Here is a 17,625-nt window from a genome sequence, read left to right on the forward strand (position 1 = left end):
TGCAGATTTCGGACTTCAGTGCATTTTCCGTGATTCACCTTTATCTGTCTGCAAGCCTGCAGGTGTTTTCTGTGTTTCGTGATGTATCACCTGCCTGTGCTGAAGAACAGGCGAACTCTCCTGGAGAGGGCAGAGAAGTTTATCTCCGATATTTATTTCACAGACTGCAACCTGAGAGGACGGTAAGTCTCTTTCATACAGCTGCACTCACTTTGCACTGTAGTACTCCACTGCAGGCTTTATGGCGCTTTCTGTGACAGAAATGTTTAATGTCTTATTTATTCATGTCTTACACGAAAATGCACATTATTATCATTGCTTAAGGTGTTTCTTTGTAGATCAGTAGCCTACCAGTTTCACCGATCTGCAAAATAGTGAAAATAAAAACAAAACTATAAAATATCTTCAGGGAGTTTTAACTTAACAATGACATATTCATATTTAATTAACTTTTTGATTAGTGGCTTTACAAATACGTGACTTTTCTAATGATTATTCTCTGCAGACTCTATGGAGACTCTTGCCCACTACAGTCCATTGACTCCTTCTTGTCCTCTAAACGGATCACATTCACGGAGGCCTCCAATCAGACCTTTGCACCTTATAAAGTGGGTGATTCCTTTGGACCAACGTAAGTAATATTTCAGCTTTTTTTTATCACTCTCAGATAGATGTGTTGCCTCTATCTTGGTAGTAACCCATGCTTGATGCTTGTTGAAGGTGGTGGACCTGCTGGTTTAAAGTGACCCTGAACATCCCTGAGTCCTGGAGAGGGAAAGAGGTGCATCTTCGGTGGGAAAGTGATGGAGAAGCGATGGTTTGGAGAGATGAACAGCCAGTGCAGGTAATGTAGCAGCAGCCTGCATTAATGTAACACAATTCAGTTCTAAACACATGACAGGATTTCACTTTGACATATTTTATTTTTGTAGGGCCTGAGTAAAGAGGGTGAAAAGACTAGTTATATCCTGTCTGACTGTCTGAAGGATGAGGAGCCACACAGGTCAGTTTCTAAAACACAAGTTCATTGCTGCTTTTGTAATCAATTGCTCACTGAATGTCTATATTTTCTCCTGTTTTCCAGTGTCACCCTTCATATAGAGATGGCCTGTAATGGGCTTTTTGGAGCTGGTCAAGGATCCATGATTGCAGCCCCGGATCCAAACAGGAAGTTTTCTGTACAAAAGGCGGAGCTGGTGGTATTTAACCGTGATGTACAGGAGATGTTGACTGATTTTGAAATGCTGATTGACATCGTAAAGGTGAAGTCACACAAATAAGTACATGTTGGTATGCTACTTTAGTTGAAACGTATTGACGGTAAACTTTTCTCTTCCTTCACAGGAACTTGGAGAGGGAGAGCAGAGGGGCTTCCAGGCGCTCTTCACTGTGAATGAGATGGTGAACCTGTGCGACCCGTCGGACCCCAGCTCCTTCTCTAGAGCTCACAGCCTGGCTCACACCTTCTTCAGCCAGAGAAACGGAGACAGCCAGCATGTTGCTCATGCGATGGGTCACTGCCACATAGACTCAGGTCTCAAATGAATGTCTGCAATTCAGTTTTACTTTAATTCACTAAATAGTCATTAGATATTAACCGATTTCAATCATAATTTAGAAAAGGGTTGACTGTATCATTTTTAGGTACCACAATTATCTATATCTGTACTTTCAAAGGATACTCTGCCCTAGAAGTAGAAAACTATTAGGTAAATGCATATCAAATCTTTAAATATTTTTGTCAAATTAGTTAATATTTCTGCATTTTCAGCTTGGCTGTGGCCCTACGAAGAGACCATTCGCAAATGTGGCCGAAGCTGGGTGACAGTGATCCGTTTAATGGAGAAGAACCCAGAGTTTGTATTCACTTGCTCCCAGGTAATTCATCACTGACAAATTGTGTAAAGGCCATGAAGAATTTACAAATCTTAGCAGCCTCTACAGTTTGGAATTTTTCTTTGCTTTTCGTCCAGGCCCAGCAGTTCCAGTGGGTAAAGAGCTGGTACCCAGGACTCTTCTCTGAGATTCAGCATTACGTTAAGAAAGGCCGGTTCATTCCAGTAGGAGGAACATGGGTGGAAATGGTAAAGCAATCACATTTCTTGTATCTTAAGGGTTTAACTGTATTATTTGGGCTGCTACAAATACACCCTATTTTATGAACATCTCAAGTTAAGATTTATTAATTCCACATTTTCCTGTCAGGATGGCAATCTGCCTTCAGGCGAGTCCATGGTCAGACAGTTCCTGGAAGGCCAGCGCTTCTTTGACCGTGAGTTTGGGATCCATTGCAACGAGGTATGGATTCATAAAAAGATGTCTTCATACTGTAACCTGAGTTGACCTATGTTTGCTTGTCCTCACATTTGCATGATACAACACTATTTTCTCTGTTTTCTTTAGTTTTGGCTTCCAGATACGTTTGGCTACTCTGCCCAACTTCCTCAGATAATGCAGGGCTCTGGCATTTCCAATTTCCTAACACAGAAGCTTAGCTGGAACCTGGTCAACACCTTTCCTGTAAGTAAAGTAGGTGCTGGGCACCAATTTAAAAACAAAGAAAATTGTTTAGTTTAGATTTTCAGTTTTGATTTCTCTTTCTCTAAGCACAACACCTTTTTCTGGGAAGGTCTGGACGGCTCAAAGGTTTTAACACATTTCCCACCAGGAAATTCCTATGAAATGAAAGGGAAGGTTGAAGAAGTGAGTTTTTCTTTTTTTATAGTTCACAAACATGGTGATGTTGAGTCTGAGAGAAGAATATTTACATCTGGGTTTGTATCTGCCCACAGCTGGTAAAAACTGTGAAGAACAACAAAGACAAGGGCAGAGCGAACCACAGTGCCGTGTTGTTTGGGTTTGGAGATGGAGGCGGTGGACCGACACAGCTGATGCTGGACAGACTGCAGCGTGTCCAGGACACAGATGGACTTCCCAAGTCAGTTCCTGTCACACACTTTGAACACAGCACTCGTCAGTTACAAAAAATAGAACCAAACTGAAGCGGAAATAATTCCCGCGAGTACATTTGTCATGAGTTTTATATGACTTGTAATGCACTATGAGACTGCTGTAATGGGGAGTGCCAGCACGTAGACAGTGGACTCCACCCAGCTTGTTAGATTTAAAAGGATATGAGTGATTTCAACTGATGTCATCATGGTGTGGTTTTATTATACTAGTCAATGCTATCATGCTTTAGTCAGTATGAGTAACAATGGAGTAACCAAAGACGTCGTTGGTCACTTCCATGTCCAATTCTTGTGTTTCTCAGGGTCCAGATGTCCAGTCCTGACAAGCTTTTCTCTCAGCTGCAGGCTGACTCCGCCCTGCTTTGTACTTGGACCGGAGAGCTCTTCCTTGAGCTGCACAACGGCACATACACCACGCAGGCCAAGGTAGAATACAACCATATTCAGATTCTTCATTTATAGAGGAAATTACACTTTGCCATAACATCAAATTATCTGAAAAAAAGGAAATAATCCAAGTAAACAAATAGTCGAGAAACACATAGCAACAACAGTATGGCAAATAGTATATATTATTGACATACATGATATACTTGGACCAATTATAACAGTATGCGTATAGTCTTGATATATGCTAAATCTACATATACATTAATAAATATAGAAGTATAACAAAAACAAAACACACCATAAAATATGCAAAACATTCAAGGAAAAGGGTATTACTTTACCACAAATACAAATGAAATCAAGGTTCAAGGCTTTTATTGGTCATGCGTACATAGCTACATTGTAGTTATGACAATGAAAATCTTAGGTCACAGGCTCCTCCAACTGTGCAACACAATAAAACAATGTGTGAAGTATAAACAAATATTAAAGATGTTAAAGATAAAGTTACTTTTTTTACGTTTTGTTTATCTCCAGATTAAACAGGGGAACCGTCAGTGTGAGACGCTGCTTCATGATATTGAGATAGCCAGCAGCTTGGCGCTTTGTCGGGACAAGACTTTTATATATCCTGTGGAAAAACTGCAGGAGCTCTGGAGGTCCGGCTGCACCTTTTAAAAGTTTGATGATGAATAAACAAATTGTCTCTGTTGTTCCAGTATGAAAACGATGTTTCCCTTTCAGGCTTCTTCTGCTAAACCAATTCCATGATGTGATTCCTGGCAGCTGTATAGAGATGGTTGTGGATGATGCACTCAGATATTATGAAGGTTAGTTTTCAATAGCTGTCCATGAAAACCAAAGCAAGATACATATTTTCTTTTCCAAAATAACACTCATTGTGTCTTTAGATATCCGCACTGATGGTGCTGCCCTGCTGCACGATGCCTGTGGAGCCCTCGGTTCAAAAGGAAACTCCCCTGGTGTGTTCAACTCTCTGCCATGGGAGCGCCAAGAAGTCATCCAGATGCACGAAGGCCCTGGTACACCCGATCTGGGTATGTTACATATTTACAGAATTCATGTTGTTGCTTTCCACACTACAACTGCATATGTGATGTGGTAATGTGGTGTCTGTTGTATTGCAGCTCTGGTGAGAGTTCCCAGCATTGGTGTGTCTCCTGTTGGAGACACAAAGCCTGTGGCTCCAGTGACTATTACTGGTCAAGTATGTGCTATATATATATATATAGAGCATTTAATTCATTTAGCTTTGTTGTATTTGTAATTGGCTAACCAAGATGTTGTGTAACATTAAAGGCCGACGGAACATTGCTCATGGAGAATGGGATTTTACGAACTGTCGTAAACAAAGATGGCACTTTGGCGTCTCTATATTTGATCAACGCCAACAGGTACTGTAGGAGCACATATTTTCAACTACTAAATTTACACTGAATTCATTTTTATTATGTACTGTATTAACATGACTCACACTTTGGTTGTTTTCAGAGAAGCCATCTCTGACAGCTGTCATGGCAACCAGTTTGTCATGTTTGATGATGTCCCTCTGTACTGGGATGCTTGGGATGTAATGGACTACCATCTGCAGACAAGGTGCCGTTTATTACTCTTACATCCATCTTTTGCCCCCTTGATACACACCATAGTATTTGCAGGGTTTTAGATGTAAAGCCTGACTGCAGGATTGACCCTACAGGAAGCCGGTTGTGGAGGTGGTGCAGCCTCCTCATCTGGTGTACTCAGACGGGCTCAGAGGAAGTGTCCGCTTCACCCTCAGGATCAGTGATAAGAGCACCATCACACAGGAGATTATCATGGATGCCATGTGTCCTTACATCAAATTCAACACTAAGGTACTTCATATCATTTATGATATCTGGAGAGATCAGTGATTCACTGGTCGTAAGAAAATCCCAATGTTGCCTCCTATTTCAGGTGACGTGGGCAGAGTCACACAAGTTTCTTAAGGTGGAGTTCCCTGTGCGGGTACGCAGCCCCAACGCTACATATGAGATCCAGTTTGGCCATCTGCAGAGACCCACACACAGGAACACTTCATGGGACTGGGCCAGATTTGAGGTACACCTCTGGGAAATCAACTACACAAGTAGCTAATGTACAGCTTAATGTACTTTAAGTGTCCTGTAGATGCAGTCACAACAACAATGGTTCATGTGTATTTTTGTTGTTGTTTTTCATCATGGCTTCTCTCTCTCTTAGGTTTGGGGTCACAAATGGGCCGATTTGTCAGAGCACAACTTTGGGGTTGCACTGCTGAACGACTGCAAATACGGCTATTCAGTGCACAAGAACACTATGACACTGTCCCTGTAAGGTTTCCCACTGTTTTCATACAAATATTCTACAAATGGTACAATTTAGTTTCTTCAATTGTCAATCATTCTTGCAGCTAACAATAAATGTCTGTTTTAGACTGAGAGCACCTAAGGCACCCGATGTCAATGCTGACATGGGGACTCATCAGTTCACCTACGCCATCATGCCTCACACAGGTAAGATTGAGTTCTCAATAAATCTTAAAGGGACAGGGGCAACAGCAACATGTGTCTTTGAGTAATCAATATCATAGTATATAATATACAAGTATATGCTTTATTTAATATATTTTTCCTACTTTACTTGGACATGAGACATCCTATGCCCTTTGAAAAAAAAAGAAGCAGTAATTTAACCTTGCAGTTGCTGGTTTACCACTGGCCTGTCTAACAGAGAAATACAAATTAATAAAGCAAACACTTAAACTGATACTAATGTTTAAGTGGCTTGAAAATGATTTAACTGCTGCCCCCGCCTGCAGCAGTACATTGCTTTACTTCTAAGCCATAACCCCTGATTGCTCCATAAACTGGGGGCAAACCAACTGCTGTCTACTGTAGGCAATTAACTTCCATTAAAAGAACCCCACTAACTCCACAACAATCCCTTTCAAACCCTGACTTTGAAACTAGTGTGATAATATTTTCTGTTATATAGGATCCTTCCAAGATGCCTCTGTCATCCAGGCTGCGTACAACCTCAACTTCCCTTTGAGGCCAATCCGGTGCCCTGCTGACACCGAGCCCTGGAGTGCCTTTTCCATCAGCACTGCTGCAGTGATCCTTGAGACCATTAAACAGGTAGTCAATTAAATGCTAAGCTTGACATCGTGTTCCTTAATCCAATCAGCCCACTAATGGCGATTTACTCCATTTACCATAACAGGCTGAGGACAGGAAGGGAGCACTCGTAGTTCGACTTTATGAGTCACATGGGAGCAGCGTTACTGCAACTCTGAGAACCACCTTTCCGATCAGGGAAGCCTGGCAGTGAGTAACTCTATTTTTATCATGTTTACTTCTGTCTGGCATCTTTTATTGTCTTCTAAGAACAACATTTTTTCCCCCGTTCAGTTGCGATCTTCTGGAGAAACCAGACCCCACCCGTCCGGCACACATTACGTCAGGGGGAATCACTCTGGACTTCAGCCCCTTTCAAATTGTGTCCCTTCTCCTCGTCTTTTAAAAAGACACACCATTCCTGTTTTTGTACCAACCTCAGGGTAGTCACAAGTACCAAATCCTAAAAGTTAGAAACTAGTCTCAATTGTGTCATATGGTGATGCCGTTTATAAGGAGACTTTACATGGACTGCCTCTTTGTGAGCTACTTATAGATGAGAATGTGAAAGAAAATGATTTGATAACTAACTATACATTAAAACAATAAACAGTTGCAAAACGTTTACAGTATCCTGTGCTTTATTAAAAACTGTTCCATAGTATAAAAACATACACACAATACAGTGGTGCCTCCCTTTTCTCCTCATTTGCTGCTCTGTCTGGTAACTCTCCCACTCCGCTTCTCTGGACCTGCAACAAGGACAACTATGACATTAAAATGTTTATTTGTTTCGAACAATCCCCCAGCAGTGAAAAACATTTGTTCCATTTTGAGAGAATATAATGAGCACACCTGCAGCTGGCTCTGCACTGCTGGTCTTCCTCCCACGAGCAGCTGGTCTCTTTTTTTTTTGAGGTGATACCATTTCTTCAGACTTCTCGATTTCCTTCTTTGCTGTTTTGGTTTCCTGTTTGACGACCTTCTTCTTTGGTGTGCTTTTTGAGCCTCCTTTGGCCCCCTAATTAAATCAAATATATTAAGAGTCACATCTGTAGAGCTCATTACTGATCAAGAAAAAAAGCACATACCTTTTTCTTATCCGTGTAATCATGATCCTCTGTTTTCTTTGCTCTCTTTTTTGCCTTGGGTGACTTTAAGTCTGTTAAATGAGAAAAGACAAATCTGTTCAAGCATCAGCCATCAGATACATGTTGTGCGGAAGTTGTCAGTTTAATGTATTCGAAGTACCTTTAGGTGCCATGGGGCCTGGATCTCCCTGAAGAACAGAAGATATTGCAATCAGTGACATATAAAATAATGAGCCAGATATTAAAATATTGGTTTATTTCTATGAACTCACGTTGAACCACATAGTTCTGCCATTGTGGTCCCGTAATGATTTCATCCCATCCACATAGTAACACTGCAGCCATGCCTTAAACTCAGAGTAGTCCTCCTTCTTGGGGTCGTAGCCCTTTCCACCTATGACAAAAACACCATCAAATCGACTTGAATTACCTCTGAATTATTTTATGAACGTTTTTTACTCAATAGGAAACTAACCTTGGTTCACCACCTCCAGAGGAACTGTATGACACAGTCTGAGCAGGTCTCCCGTCTCCTCTTTCACCGTCTTAACCCTGTCTGAGGTCTGGTGCACAGAAGAAAGAAAGGCACTGTTGAATAATGTAATGCTGTGACTGTCAAGTGTCTGATCTAAAAAAAGGTATCTATCTGGGATACGTCACCTTTTCGTCCTTGATCTCAGTTTTCAAAGGCTTCTCGTTTTCACATAAATCTTCTAACTCAAGGCCTTCCAGTACGGACCTCGCTGGCACAAAGGGTGGGATGTTTAACCTAAAAAAAAGAAACTACTTTGGAACCAATCTTTTGTAAACCAGAGAGGCTCCTTTGTTTTCAAAGGGAGGCTGAATGTATGCTACGCCCGCAGGATGAGTAACCCAAAACAGAACAAAGATACTCTTTTTATATCTGGAGACAGACCTTGAGACTCATGAGAGCAGGCTGTGTTTCGGTCAACAATACAAAGCAGACAATTTGTCTTTTTCTTTAAACTACAGTAGAAGCTCAAAGGAAAAACGAAATGTTATATATCCACAAAGTAATTTATAGTATTTATAGTCCGACCTTGATTTTTGAACTAAGGAAGCAATGAAAACAAAGAAAAGATACTCCCACCTTGATAAACATCTATGTCTGTCATCATCAGCAGGCGTTCCTCCCTGAGAACTACTTGTATTGTAGAACTTGTATTGAATGTGGGATGCAATTATAAGTTGGTCGGCATAAAAATGTATATGCAACTATTTTGGTAAGTAATTTGAGGATTTTCTGCCATAGAAGACTTCACTAATTTAAGACATTTTACTGACAAAACTGTTTATTATATCATCAGATTATTCCATTGTTAAAATCATGGTTAATTTCAGGCCCATTCAAAGCGGGTTCTCATGTCATTGTGGATACCCATGTCACTTAATAATAATAAATTACATTTATAAAGTGCTTTTCCTGGTGCTCAAAGTGCTTATAGGTTTGTTATTGGTGCATCCCTAAATAATAATTACACAATATCTCATTTGATCAGTTCTGTGGTTTGTGTATGTGCATCACCTGAAAAGGATTTCAGCCCTCAGGTAGTTCCCGATACCGTTGAAGTACTTCTGATTGAGCAGAACTTCACAGATGGGCCTGTCAAAGGCTCGGTCAGACAGGTGCGTCACAACGTTCTTCCTGCAAAATCAAACACTGGTCAGTGTGGGAGTGAGTTTTTGGTCTAGCAGGTAACTTAAGTGAAAGTCATCGATACTAACCTGAAGCTTTCGTACTCGAACATGATGCAGGGCCCTCTGTCAGGCTGCCAAGTCCCGTTGGCCTGCCAGCTGCCAAACCTACGTGTATCCACAAAGCTCAGCACTCTGCAGGGCGTCTCTTTAGAATAAAAACACAGATGGGAATGTTTGGGCAGCTCATCCTCTGAGGTGAAGCGGAAATAGCCTGACATCCCAAAACGAAAGACTACGTCCATGGTCTGGTCTGCTTGGCCTGCCTTAGATCTCTGTTTTGAAACATCACTTTTCATAGGCGTCAGCCTGAGCTTCACTTCCTTCCCTCTGGAAGAGGCAGTGATGCGATAGGCCTCACAGGTGAAGGGCACATCAGGACTTTTGCTGACTTCAGATTTTCTGACCGGGCCAGTGAACACCACTCCAGCACACATTTTGTTTACGTAAAGGCTGCCAAGGTGGAGCTCAGGTCCCTCAGGCATTTTGAAGCTGTGCTGTAGAGAATGAAATGGCAGAGCAAAGTTAAGCATAAGCGCTGTAGCTACTTTTAAAGCACACTGAGGGTGTGTTTTAGAAAACCTGGGAAAACTTACATTCTGGACAAAAACAGCTTTTAAGAAGATAAATTACAGTTTTTTTAACATTTCACTACTTTTAGGTCAACAACTAAATAGAACTACAGAATATGTGAAGGCAGTTTCCAAAAAGCATTTAAATATATCGTTAGGGACACTGTTTTTTTCAAACATTGGTTGGGACTGTGCTGGGTGACCTCAGTATTTCTAAAATCCTGGCCTCGGTGCCACACACACACACACACACACACACACACACACACACACACACACACACACACACACACACACACACACACACACACACACACACACACACACACACACACACACACACACACACACACACACACACACACACACACACACACACACACACACACACACACACACACACACACACACACACACACACACACACACACACACACACACACACACACACACACACACACACACACACACACACACACACACACACACACACACACACACACACACACACACACACACACACACCGTGACACATCAATGCCTTCAACCCTGCCACAGAATAAACAATGTGACAAATCATGGATGGCCTCAGAGTATTTTTGCAAAAGTCAGAAAGATAAAAAGAAGGCGTTATCAGTGAGATTCGAGCATGCGTGCTGCGAGGGGCATCACGGGGCAAAACAACTTACTTAACTAGGAAGCAGACCACTCCACGGACACGAGTCACTTCAACTTAAACCTCAGTAACATCCCATAACACACTGAGTGTGTCGGGTTACTCCAGTTTCCGAAGGGCTGCAAGATGTGCAAGTATGGCACAAGCAGGGCTTTCACAACATGCTTACGTGTTGTGGTTCTTGGTTTTATAACAGGCTTGTTTGAGACAAGCAAGACCTGCGCAGTTGCGATCAACGTCTTGCTAGTGCGTTGCATGATGGTTAGTCATTTTGTCCGACTTGCTCTGGAGGCTCGCCCACATGAGACTTTGAAATCTCGCGGGACAAAGACGCCCGCAGCCTTGAGAGCGAGGCGAGTTGGCGCAGTTGCTCTCCATGAGCTGCAGAAGCGAAATGCTTGATGGGAAACGGCTCGCTGGTATCTCGAGCTGAGTGCTCATTGGTGGTTTTTACCACGTGCTGCTGATGAAACTCTCCAATTGGCTGGCAAAAGTTTGTTGTTGTTTTGTGTCAGTTTTACGTCGCCACATCCATTCCCATTTTTCATCATTGTTCCACAATGTTTATCATCATGAAATTAATATCTATATATTTGATACTATACTGCTTACCGTTTTCATACTTTATATATCTTAGCATATTCATACACACTGTTCATACTGCTCACAGGCTGATATCTAGTGTATTCATACCCCACTGTTTATTCATCATTCAATTCATTCTATATGTTATTCCACTTCACTGCTTGTTGCACCTGGTTAGAAGCTAAACTGCATTTCGTTGTCTCAGTACCTGTAATATGTGCAATAACAATAAAGTTTCTCTTTAAGTTAAACCAAATCATTAAAATAAAATCTATTGTAATGTAATGATTTGGTTTAACCTTATTTATTGAATACATCATTTAAAATGGCAAGATTAAATCAAATTACATTCTCCATACAATACATGTGGGATTTCTATTGCATCCACTTCATCTGCAACGAAAAACGCCAACGCAAATTCCGCCATTGCAAACCCAGCCAGTCAAGCCGACTCCGAGTCCGAGTTGTCCAACTTAAGACGAGCTTTTTGACACCTCCCCCGGCTGCGATCGTCTACTCTCGTCTACTTTCGAGGCGAGCCCTAACATCATCGCGTTCCATTCAAGATTCAGAAAATGTCGCAAGATCTCCATGCCTATAATCTCGTTATTTATAATTAGATATATTTGCGGTGTTTATGTTTCTCAACCTAGTTTTTCTCATGTTTAGTACTAATTCACGGAAAACAATGAATAATTTAGCTTTTCTAGCAAACTCACAATAGTATACAGTTAATCATCACAACGGAAGCAAACAGTCCCGTCCCATTGCATGTTGGGATATGTATGCATTGTGGAAGAAAACACAAATCTCTGTAGTTCATATTTTATTAGTTATTTATGGGGTATCAGAAAGTACAACACAACGTATTAACATAATTTAAATCAAAATGTGTGAATCAATATACAATATTTTACAAAAATGGTCCATTCAGTATTCTTGTTCCGTCTGTAAACATGTGTACCAATATTTCCTGATGTGTTAGAAAAATACCGCACAACTGATAAGAGTTAAGACTAGCCATGTGCTCTCTTTCAATGACTCAATAACAGTCAATGCAAATAAACAAGCCATTCACGTGACTTTTAAGATGACTTATATCATATAAAAAGAATTATACTGTACAACATGTAAATATGGCACTTTTGGCAGACTATCAGCATCATTTGTGTCCGGCTCTTGATCAGACATCGAAGACCGACTTCTCCGTCCCATCTTCATTGTAGTGCATTCATCCTAATCTGTGCTTGTTTGAGTTCTGCAGGAACAGAGGGGAAAATAACCATCAAAACATTATCATGGCTAATAAAACAGTTTGACGTGAAGGACCGTAGACAGAATAACTGAAAATGGACAAAAAGCAAACCTGACCTGCAAGCAAGACTCTGAACTTGTCTGCAGAAACAGAAACAACAGTAGTCTCTGTTGAGCCTGACTCCGCTCCTTGTGACTGCAGTTTAAGCTGAATCAGAGGTTCATTCACTTCCCTCAGTTCACTGGAGCTCAGAGTATAGTCGATACGCCATGAAACGGACTCCAGTCTGCCCACTGAAATTCATTGCAGGGCAGAATTGATGGTCAGCCAAAAAAACTCCCAGTCAACTCTCCTCATCAGTTATTTTTGTCTTCCTCTTCGAAAAGGACAAGATAGACAGAAATACTTACATCTTAGACTGGTCTCTCTTAGTTTGCCTTGCAGTGCATAGTGCTTGTCTTCATATGATTTGCAGAGCCCCGTCGTGTGCTCTAGAATTGTGTGAGTTATTAAAAGTAAATTCAAGATTTATTCCAAGTGCATAATCACAGAAAAGTGTTTAAACACACGTTGAGCAGAAGAACTGTCCGGTGCATTAACACAGAAGTATCCAACCAGTAACAGAAAAACAGTAATTGCCAAAAAGTACTTGAAAGGACGTTTATGTGTATCAAATAAAGGGGAAATCTTCAATACATTTTAAAAAGATAATCGAAAGTTGACGTTAAACAGCTGTCATTGTAACCGTAATCAATGCACCAAAGTCACAATGCGCAACATCATCCTCCCCAATAATCAGCCCTTTCTAAACTGCACATTATGCACAGACAGGGTCACCTTTGAGGCGAGCTGAGTGCAGTGTTTTATTATATTTAGTAACACAATAGCTGTTTATGCTATGCCTTTCTTTTAACAACAATACAGTAGGCTGTGATTTGGGACCTGGATATTTCTAGAAGTCTGCAAATCCTACAATTATAGACCCTTTGCTGTTTAGTAGGTCCTGGGTATCTGCTGCACAAGCTCTTTTGAATGCCGACATTTTCCCTGATATATTAAAAGTACTCAAATATATTGGTCCAATAGTGTTTTTAGTTCCCTACTCTTTGTACACATTGAAGTTTAGAAAAAGGTCTGTGAATTTGGCAACTACAGATAAAGACATAATCCTATTCTTTGATATCAAACATGAAGGACCCCAGTGAACCTACCTTTAGGCAGACCAAGCTGCTGCAGCTCACTGGACAGAGACTCACTGTCGACATCATGCTTGGCTGCACTGGAGAAAATGAAGCTGAGCACTGCCACAGTAGCTTTGACGTCTCCACTCTCTGCAAGATGGATTGACATCATGAATGTATGTTTTACAACAAAAATATGATGCAAATATGGCATTCTTCTAGGCTTGTGTGTAAAGTATGAGATTTAAATACATTTCCAGCAGTATATGCTTAGGTAGACCTATTTAATCAAGTACTCTTCTGAAAAAGTATTCTGCAGTAGGCCTACTGATAATTTGCTTTAAATATTATTGCTATTTTACACTCACACATCACAACATATACAAGGCAAATAATCTGCATTTATTTTATAGCTATAGTTAATAATTACTCTGCTTATTAAGATATTACTCACAAAACACATGATGAGCTTACAATACATGATTCCTTGTTGTAAATGTAACCAAGTATTTACTTTTACTTTTTTAACACATTAAACAATCTACTAATACAACTACATTTTTATTTAGCAGTATTTATAATGCAGGCTCATTATTTTTTAAATGATGTGGGTTAATCTGTAGTGTTGCCACTTTAACTTTTGTAAAAGATCTGCAGTATGAGGGAGACTTACCAAACTTTGCATCTGCAGTGAGCTTTGTAACCTTGTCATACTAAGACAAAAGAGAAGATGATCAGTTTGAGTGAATTCTGAATATATAGAGAAGTAAAAGATTATGTGGAAATATATTCAAACTCTTACATCAATGCCCTCCCCGAGCAAATCCTTCAGCACTTGAGCACACAGGAGTTTCATTTTGACACTAGACTGTGACATTATTGAGAAGACACAGGTATTAGTTTAAAAATAAAACGCACCATAGACTTACAATTAAATAACCTAACATTATTACTCACAAGTTTAGCTAATGTGCTGATTTCGGCAAGAACCCAGTCGGGGCAGTCCAAGTCTCCACAGAAACGGAACCGCTACAAAAGACAAAACAACAGATACATGTTTTTACTGTACAGTAACGACAGTAACAAACAATGTAACGATAGCATTAACTTGCTTTAACTACCCATCAGCTACTAACTAGCCTAGCCTGCTAGCTCCCATAAAGCAGGAGTGCATATCGATCGTGTTAAAGTAAATATCAACAAACAACATTTATAACCATGCAACTATAATGTCCTATAAATAAATCGGCTTCTTATTAATAAAACTACAGTCAAAAAATAAGATAATTTGACGGGTTACCATGGTTGTGTCAGTCAGCTGATGTTGAAGACAGAAGAACGGAACCGGAAGTACATTCAATTTCCTCACACTGATTGGACGAGGGAAAAGTAGGCGTTCCTTCAGGCACATGATGATTGTGGTCCTGATGTGGGATCAATGCATTACATTCAGAACAGCAAGAATCCTGAACATCAGTTTTCAATAGAGTATTTTAAGTCCTGGTTCTGAAGATAATTATATGTATTTGTTATTGCACCATAACAAAACTGCCAACAGGAGAGAAGTAACTTACTTTGATACAAACCCTGTCAGACACTTCATTAGGTAATATTGGTTATCCTCATGGGGATATTTTGCATTGTTTCATCACCTTGATAATAAATAAAATAATTGCTTATATATTCGTGGCTATATGCATTGTTTCAGAAGTCCTATTACGATACACAGTATTACTTGTGTTTTGGGTTGAAAGATGCAGCTTTAAAACTATTTATTAAACTCATATTTTGTTTGCTTGTTATCTCTCTCCATCTCTTCTCTGTTCTCTTTCTCTGCAGGGCTTGAGGCAGGGGGCGTGATTTTCCTGGATTCAGATGAGGCACACTTGTTGTTTCCACTGACATCATCAACCTGTTCCATAGCCCGGTCCATCCAGAGTGCTTTTCTGCAGCTTTATTCAAGGTTAGTTTATTTGTATAGCACATTTTAAGACACAGAGGCAATTAAAAGTGCTTAACATAGGCATTTAACACATACTAATTAATATATATATATATAAACAAATATACAAATAAAAACAAAAAAAGACAATTCATAAAAGCGATACAATACTGGCTGCTGCTAAAAGTGCAATGATAAGGCAAAGTTAAAGGATCTCATTAGGTTGCATTAAAAAGAAAGGTTTTTGAAAGAACCCATGGTTGGGGGGGTTTAAGGTTTTGGTTTCCCTGCATTCACTGCCAGCTTTTTTTCTTATTCCATTTTTCATTAGAGACTTTAATATCCTTACCTGTGTAAGTCTCTGCTTTGTGCTCCAGAAAAAATGAGCAGGCTACACATTTCTTCTGTCTGCAGGTCTGTCGGGCCACAGCTGATAAGACTTAAGACTGGCCATGCATTCTTAGCCATGAGGGGAGAAAGAAAGTGTCCAGGCAAACATCAGACACAGCAATGATAAGGCTGTCTTTGGATAAAAGTGTCAGCTAAAAGACATGCAATGAAATGTCTTGCTTAAAATGTGTTGACTGGGATTTGAATGGCCAACAAAATGATTCGTTTTTTAAACATACAGGTTTATTGTTTGCCCTGTGTGGGATGATAATGAGAGAGAATGACTGTGCTCAAGAAATAATGGGGGCATACAACGTGACTGCATCTCATTATTGGATTGTATTGTTCATTATTTGCTCTGCTTGGCAAAGCTTCAGTAAACCTTCAATATAATATATCAAGTCAGTCTCCTGCAGCTTCATTGCCTTTCAGTACTCTGCTCATTAAGGTTTTCCTTAGTCTACAGAGATTTCAGTTATGTGTGTGCTTTTGTTTCTTCAAGAAAACTGCAACACCTGACAATTTAACCAACAGTTAAAAAGTGAAAGAATAGGAATATCTTGGAATATGGATAGATAAAAGCATGGAGGATACATGTAAAATAGTAATCTCAATTTATGAGGGTGAACCCCCTTAAAGACTAGTGTGTGGCTCATTTTTCAAATGCAGTTTCGAAAATAACAAAAAAAGAGAAGCCCAGGCAAAAGCTCAAATAGATTTACAATTCATTTTGCAAAATGCAAAGCGACGCTTGAGCATATATGGACAGGAATTAAATCAATTTACCATCTAGCCACTTTGCTGGGAAGCTGAAAATGAAAGGCATGTATGCAAATCTGTGCTGCTATATGTTGGGGGAAAAGAAGGAAGAAGAGAAGGAAGGAAATATTAGTCATTGTGGAAATATTTCAGATCAGATGACTCAGTAGATCCTGTAAACAGAGTCTGGGCGACACATTAGCGGTATTCATAAACAATAATATACTAATACAATAGTTTAAATCATGCTAATGCATTTCATATGGGCTTTGTGTGGGATAGAACAGACAGCAACAACATAATAAAAAAGATTGCAAATACCTTGTCTCCTCTTAATGTCAGAAGCAATCAGACTACTCATTTGAATGAGTCTCATCAGGAGGTTTTGTCTCTTTGCTTCGGTACTTAAAAATGTAGATGTGCATTGAAATGGAAAAATGTTTTATGATTTCCATTTGTATTTTGTACATTATTTTCTCATGTTTCTACTGCAATAGGTCATTTCAAAGTATTGCACTTCTTATATTTCAAACAGGTTCATCACTTACAGTCAGAGGTGGGAAGTAACTAAGTGCATTTACTCAAATACTGTACTTAAGTACAATTTTGAGATACTTGTATGTTACTTGAGTATTTCCATTTTACGCAACTTTGTACTTCTACTTCACTACAATTATTAAGTACCATTAGTTACTTTACACATTTGGATTATAACATGAAATATAATCAACACTTAAATAAGACTTTAGTTACACCTGGAGTTAATTCACAAACTACCCTAAAGCATATGAAGTAATTTAAACTAGCTGCACCTTAACCAGCTTTGATAACACTTTAATGCATCAATAATTATAATCAAAACATATCATATTATTCTGAAATAGACCAATTTGCTTAATGAGTACTTTTACTTTTGGTACTTTGAGTATGTTTTGGTGCTAACTTGAGTAACATTT

At 39.7% G+C, this 17,625-nt stretch overlaps 3 protein-coding genes across 4 annotated transcripts; 1 reads left to right on the plus strand and 2 right to left on the minus strand.

Annotated features, from left to right (window-relative positions):
* On the plus strand, positions 1 to 7,127 carry man2c1 (mannosidase, alpha, class 2C, member 1). Of its 2 annotated transcripts, XM_034085429.2 has the most exons (26): positions 1 to 182; positions 506 to 631; positions 721 to 844; positions 933 to 1,003; positions 1,085 to 1,262; positions 1,345 to 1,534; positions 1,772 to 1,878; positions 1,974 to 2,084; positions 2,206 to 2,298; positions 2,404 to 2,520; positions 2,608 to 2,703; positions 2,793 to 2,938; positions 3,275 to 3,398; positions 3,900 to 4,021; positions 4,107 to 4,192; positions 4,274 to 4,420; positions 4,511 to 4,590; positions 4,683 to 4,777; positions 4,875 to 4,979; positions 5,083 to 5,239; positions 5,322 to 5,465; positions 5,607 to 5,716; positions 5,820 to 5,899; positions 6,381 to 6,523; positions 6,609 to 6,712; positions 6,797 to 7,127. In XM_034085429.2, the coding sequence occupies exons 1-26, from the start codon at positions 82 to 84 to the stop codon at positions 6,906 to 6,908; spliced, it is 3,069 nt and encodes a 1,022-aa protein (XP_033941320.1). In that variant the 5' UTR covers positions 1 to 81; the 3' UTR covers positions 6,909 to 7,127. The 2 variants fall into 2 exon arrangements, with proteins under 2 accessions (XP_033941320.1, XP_033941319.1); XM_034085428.2 differs by having other exon boundaries at positions 933 to 1,262.
* Positions 7,117 to 10,930, minus strand: neil1 (nei-like DNA glycosylase 1). Its single transcript, XM_034085431.2, has 10 exons — positions 10,571 to 10,930; positions 9,340 to 9,806; positions 9,140 to 9,259; positions 8,254 to 8,362; positions 8,069 to 8,156; positions 7,866 to 7,987; positions 7,754 to 7,781; positions 7,594 to 7,664; positions 7,358 to 7,523; positions 7,117 to 7,254 (listed from the first exon to the last, which is right to left on the minus strand). The coding sequence occupies exons 2-10, from the start codon at positions 9,792 to 9,794 to the stop codon at positions 7,208 to 7,210; spliced, it is 1,206 nt and encodes a 401-aa protein (XP_033941322.1). The 5' UTR covers positions 9,795 to 9,806; positions 10,571 to 10,930; the 3' UTR covers positions 7,117 to 7,207.
* Positions 10,931 to 11,955: 1,025 nt separating this feature from the next.
* Positions 11,956 to 14,990, minus strand: commd4 (COMM domain containing 4). The gene is made up of 8 exons (XM_034085327.1): positions 14,879 to 14,990; positions 14,536 to 14,607; positions 14,381 to 14,446; positions 14,252 to 14,291; positions 13,609 to 13,728; positions 12,808 to 12,888; positions 12,514 to 12,690; positions 11,956 to 12,400 (listed from the first exon to the last, which is right to left on the minus strand). The coding sequence occupies exons 1-8, from the start codon at positions 14,987 to 14,989 to the stop codon at positions 12,360 to 12,362; spliced, it is 708 nt and encodes a 235-aa protein (XP_033941218.1). The 5' UTR covers position 14,990; the 3' UTR covers positions 11,956 to 12,359.
* Between the last annotated feature and the right edge of the window lie 2,635 nt (positions 14,991 to 17,625).

The sequence above is a fragment of the Pseudochaenichthys georgianus genome, chromosome 6 (genome assembly GCF_902827115.2).
Source record: "Pseudochaenichthys georgianus chromosome 6, fPseGeo1.2, whole genome shotgun sequence".
Lineage (NCBI taxonomy): Eukaryota > Metazoa > Chordata > Actinopteri > Perciformes > Channichthyidae > Pseudochaenichthys > Pseudochaenichthys georgianus.